Source organism: Gavialis gangeticus, unplaced genomic scaffold (genome assembly GCF_001723915.1).
Source record: "Gavialis gangeticus isolate Ggan-Ray unplaced genomic scaffold, GavGan_comp1, whole genome shotgun sequence".
Classification (NCBI taxonomy): Eukaryota; Metazoa; Chordata; order Crocodylia; family Gavialidae; genus Gavialis; species Gavialis gangeticus.
This window is the reverse complement of record NW_017728991.1, coordinates 1,357,316-1,362,433: the sequence shown is the minus strand read 5'-3', so window position 1 is coordinate 1,362,433 and position 5,118 is coordinate 1,357,316. Positions and strand designations below refer to the sequence as shown.

Genomic DNA, 5,118 nt, shown 5'->3' with positions numbered 1-5,118 from the left:
CCAGTACTATTTCCTGCCATGGCAGGGGGTCGGACTAGATGATCTGCTCAGGTCCCTTCCGACCCTAGAAACTATGAAACTATGAAACTATGCCACTGCTCCGGGAGTAGGTATCGGCTTCTTGCTGCGAATCCCAGCCCAAGGAAAGAGCCCTGTGGCCCTCCCACCCCCAGTCCTGCCCCATCACTGCTGATGGGCCATGACCTGCCTGGTGCAGATGCAGCCAGCATCCCCAGACCCTGAATTGTCTTCTGTTGCAGGAATGGGGGCCAGCTCCAGCCCCTGCAGCTCCCTACAGGGCTTTGGCTTCACCCGGGAACAGGGCAGCTCTGGTAAGTCTGGACACGGCGCAGGGCTGGGGCACCAGCACCCTAGGCAGGGAGGGCAGTCTGCTGGCCCTTGGTGCCTTGATGCCCCTGCTCCTGGCATCAGGGGGTCTGTTTCATATCAGCCGTGGCATCTTGGGGCTGTCAGGGCTGGGCTTCCCAGTGGGCAATGCTGCTAGGTGCTGAGGCAGCTTGAGTCCCTGCAGCTGCCTCTGTGCCCTGCCTGGGCAGGGGTCTGATGCCCCAACCCTGAAAGAGCAGAAGCTGCTTGGCTTTGTGGCTCTGTGGCCACTGTCTTGCTCTGCTCCTGTGGCCTGGGGTGGCCGATTCTGTGCCCAGATGGACAGACTCAGGCCCTGCCCCCATCTGGCTCTGCTCCAGCTTCCCCTGGTGAAGCCCTGCTCAGCACCATCCAGAAGGCAGCCGAGGTGGTCGCCAGTGCTGTGCTTCCCAGCCAGGATCCACACCGGCCCCGGGGCAGGGAGCTGCAGGAGGACGCCTACCAGCCCGTGACGGCACCCTCCCCTGGGAGAAGCTACGCGGGGTCCGAAAAGCCCCTGGCCCCTGCAGCCTGCAGCGTGCGAGGTAGGTGCAGAGCCCCACTTGAGACAGATGGGTGCAATTCCCCAAAGGCTGGGAGCAGCTCCTAGACCCTTGGGAATCCCAGCTTCTGGTGCCTGGCTGGAGGAGGAAGGTGCCAGCACTAATTTAATCAGAAACAGCAGTGTCAGAGCAGAGCTGGAAGCCTCCCAACCTGGGGGTTTCTAACACCCTGCATACTGAAATGCAGCCGGCAGCGACAGCTTGGGACAGGGGAAGGTGGTGGCTGCCTGTGGGCGCCTGTACTACCCGGGCTACAGCGGGTCTCTGCCGCATCCTAGCGGCGTGTTAGAGCCGGGACCTCAACCACACTCCTGGCTGATCTTCCTGCAGTGAGTCACCAGCCGGGGCAGCCGGGCGGCGGCTGGGAGGAGACGGATAGTGGGCGCAGCTCCCAGGACTCCTCGCAGGAGAACGGCGAGCTGAGCCGCACCTCTGACTCCTACAGCAAGTCGGGCAGCGACAGCCACTCAGGGGCCAGCAGGGAGCTGGGGGGCATCGCGGAGAGGTGGGAGCAGGGCAGGGGGGCTCGGGGCTGGGTACAGCTGGGGTTACAGCCCTATGTCAGGGCGGACAAGGTGGGCAGTCGGGTGGGGAGAGCAGGGACTGAAGCTGTCCGGGGTGGAGCAGGGGGAGCTTCGGAGATGGGCCGGCTAGTGGAAGAGCTCCCGGGTTGGGGAGCAGAGCTGTGCTCCCCATATCTGCAGGACCCAGTGATGGAGCTGGCATCTCCCCCCCCGCCGCAGGGTGGAGGCTGACAACCGGGGCGACTGCCTGCAGGAGGTGAGCCTGGTGAGCGGGCTGGCCCATGGTGCCAAGGTCTTCCTGACCCGTGAGGAGGTGCAGCACTTTGTTAAGGAGTAAGAGCCTGGCGCGCCCCCTCCCCAAGCCCAGCTCGGCCCTGGGCCCACATTCCTTGCCCTTCCTGGGCTAGCAGAACCAGGCACTGTGGCAGGGGGAAGCTGAGGGGCAATTGGAGGATGGTGGTGCCCCCCCGATGGGCAGGGGGTAGGTGGTCCAGGGTGGGAGTTAGCCATCAGCAGGCCAGGCTCCCTACCCCCCAGCTGAGTGCGGCCCCTCTCCCCAGATGCGGGCTGCTGAACTGCGAGGTGGTGCTGGAGCTGCTGAACCGGACGCTGCAGGACCCCAGCGACTGCGCCCGCATGGTGAATGGGGCTGTGGGGGGAGGCTCAAACAGTCCCAGGTTACTAGCGGAGCTTTTAGGCCGTGGCAGGGGCAGCCAGGGGGACCTGGAGGACCAGCAGCATCTGTCCGCATCGCCTGGAAGAGGCTGGACTCCTGCGGGCTGACGGCACTCCCTGCGTGTCCCCGCAGCGGGCCATGTGTGCCATTTCCGCCCTCATGTGCTCCGACCTGCTGGCCCCAGACCAGATCCTCCTGATGACCCGGCAGCACCTGCAGCAGCTCAGCCAAGGCAGCCCTGGGCCCGTGACCAACAAAGCCACCAAGGTGATGCTCAAGGCTGGCTCCTCGGGGAGCGGCTCCCTGCTGTGGCCCTTGGGCTCCGACCCTAGTGGGAAGAAGCTCCTGGGCTCTGCTGCCCCCCAAGACGCAGCCACCGCTCCCTGCCTTGGCACTGTGAGCATGGGGAGGGCTGCCAGGCACTGGCTGAACGATGCTTCCCAGAGCCCATGGGATCCTGCCTCAGGGTCTGGTTGGTGCAGGCAGGAGGGAGTGCGGCCTGCCCTGCTCTGGGAGACGCTGGGCATGGCCTTGCTTCCCCAGCCCCGTCACAGCTGGAGGGCCCGGCCCGGGGACCTCCACAGTGCACGGTGCTAGAGCCGGGGGCCAGCAGGGACCTCCCAGGGGTGTATGGCTGTGCTGACGTCTCACTCCGTCCTCCCAGATCCTGAGGCAGTTCGAGGCCCTGTGCAGCAGCCGGACCCCTCCCACGAGCTGCCCCCTGGACCTGGCTGCCCCTGCCGGAGAGCCAGCCCAGCACACGCGGGACCTGCTGACCGACACGGTGCCTCCGGCAGGGGAGAGAGTTCTCCAGCCCATCAGCCTAGCCCTGCTCCCCTCAGGGGCGTGGGAGGCTCCTGACCAGGATCCCCGTGTCTCCGCCATGCCAGCTTGCCTGGGACAGCTAGAGGCAGATGCGGAGACCTGCGAGCAGGCCGGAGACGCGGCACCCGTCTGCCCCTGCCAGCAGGAGGTGGCCTGCCGACTGGCGGGGGCACAGCCTGCAGAGGATGGTGCTCACATGGACCCTGGGCACGCACAGACGCGGAGCGGCGCGGGGGCTGCGGCCGTGCCCCTGCTTAGCCTCTCCCTCTTTGCTGGCATGGAGCTGGTGGCCCCTTCGGACGCAGCGCTGGCCACCGGTGGGGAGTCAGCGGTTGCAGCCCCGTGGAGGCCGCCCCACGCTGGGGACCAGGGAGACCCTGCAGGCGACTTGGAGCCCTCCGTGTTCTCCTTCCTAAACATGTAGCTGCCCTGCGCTCTGGCAACAGACTGGGCACGGACCGGCTGCCCTTTGAGGCCGCCCCTTCTTTCGGGCAGGAGGGGTGCTTGTAGGGTGGCACGTGGCCGAATCCTGCTGCACCCACCTGGCAGCAGATGGACCTGGCGGGGCTGAATCCCCCTGGAAGAGGATGTGGAGGCCACAGAGCCCTGACCCCCCTGCTGCACATGCTGGCTGAGGACGGCTTCCCCTGTGCTGCTGGGGAAGGAGGTGGGTGAGGCTCCATCTCCTGGTCCCCTGAGGGAGGGATTCACATGTGCTGGGCTGGCTTGTCGCACCCCTACCCTGCTGTCGTGGGTTGGGGGGCTGCAGCCCAGAGTCAAGGGGCACGTGGGCAAGGCGCTGCTCTGGGCTCATCGGTGAAGCATTGACTGCTGTAACGAGTTGCAGCGGCCTCAGCAGAGTCGCTCCAGAACCGTCCGACCAGGGCTCGGGCTCTGCACCTGGTTGCTGTAGGCGCATCTTGGGCCTTCAGGGCAGCACGGCGGGAGACATCGGACTAGCGGCATCCCCGGCCCCCATGGCCAGACCCTCACAGAGCGCTGCCATTGCAGACACGCGTCCCTCGCTGCTGGGTGGCAGGCCTGGGGTCGGCCCGTGGGACCAGGCAGAGGACCCATGCCCGGTGTGGACAGGGATGTGCCACGTTTGCAGACCCGAGGTGTTGCTGCTAGGTACCTGTTAATAAAAGGAGCACAAAGTCGTGCACATGGAGAGCTAGCTCGGCTCCCTTCTTGTGGGGTTGATCGTCAGGACCCGTGTCCTGCGTCTTTTGCCCCCCTTGCCCCTGGAATGGGGCAGCGTGGCTGGGCCATCCCTTACCTTGCCCTCCCTGCCCCTCAAGAGCCCCAGGGCCTCTGCAGTATGCGGCTGCCTGCGCGCTTGGTGGGGTGCAGCAGATCAAACTGGCACGGCTGGCAGGGGCCCCAGCCCAGCCCTGGCTGCCGTGTTACCCGCGATACACCCGTGCGTCCTGGCCAGGACGGTGCCTGGGATAACCTGTTTGGCGAGGGCAGTGAAACGGTCCTTGCAACTGTCCGGTCTGCGCTGGAGGGAGTGGGGTTCCCGCGTGCTGCTTCCCCACCGCTTGCTTTGCTTGTTGCTCGGAGGCCGGATCCCTGCTCAAGGCCTCTGGAAGCTTAACCCGGGCTGGGGAGTGGGGGCACGAGGTCTGGACGTGGGAGCTCTGCTCTGCTCCAACCCGGGCGGCGTTTTGGGCCCGTGGAGCAGGGGGCGGTGGCTCCGGGGCCCAGCTGGGGCAGCAAAGGGGCCAGGGGCGACCGGTCGGGCAGGCCCTGGGCCGCGTTGTCTTGGACAGGGCTGATCCTGACTGCACGTGCCGGCTGCGGTCCTGGAGCCCGTCCGGCCGTCGGGGCCCAGCTCGTCTCCAAGCAGAGCAAGCGACGACCCTGCGTCGGAGCCAGGCCCTCCGCACCGGCATGGCCCCCCAGCCCGCAGGCAGCGCGCCCCCCCCCCCGCAGCCCCAACCAGGCCCTGTGCTATGGGCCCGGGGGGCAGTTGCAATTCACCCTTGGGTGCCTTGCAACTCGGGGGTGGCACCCTGGGTAAACTGCAACGGGGGTGGGGGGCTGGCCCAGCTGGGGCCGCCCGGGGGTGCTTGGCGCTGCACAAGGAGCCACCGGGCCCGCCCCTTGCGGCCTCAACCTACCCCCCCAGCCCGCCACACGACGGGCAGCCGGGCCAGCC

The 5,118-nt window shown here is 66.9% G+C and overlaps 1 protein-coding gene across 1 annotated transcript in view; it reads left to right on the top strand.

Moving 5' to 3' along the window:
* The window catches only part of TEPSIN (TEPSIN, adaptor related protein complex 4 accessory protein), a 7,267-nt gene extending 3,147 nt beyond the window's left edge, over positions 1-4,120 (top strand). The window contains exons 7-13 of the mRNA XM_019515776.1: positions 261-332; positions 708-911; positions 1,260-1,434; positions 1,673-1,786; positions 2,014-2,092; positions 2,262-2,396; positions 2,794-4,120. Coding sequence (XP_019371321.1) covers positions 261-332; positions 708-911; positions 1,260-1,434; positions 1,673-1,786; positions 2,014-2,092; positions 2,262-2,396; positions 2,794-3,378 — 1,364 coding nt within the window. The 3' untranslated portion in view covers positions 3,379-4,120. The remainder of the gene's footprint in view (positions 1-260; positions 333-707; positions 912-1,259; positions 1,435-1,672; positions 1,787-2,013; positions 2,093-2,261; positions 2,397-2,793) is intronic.
* Positions 4,121-5,118: the final 998 nt, after the last annotated feature.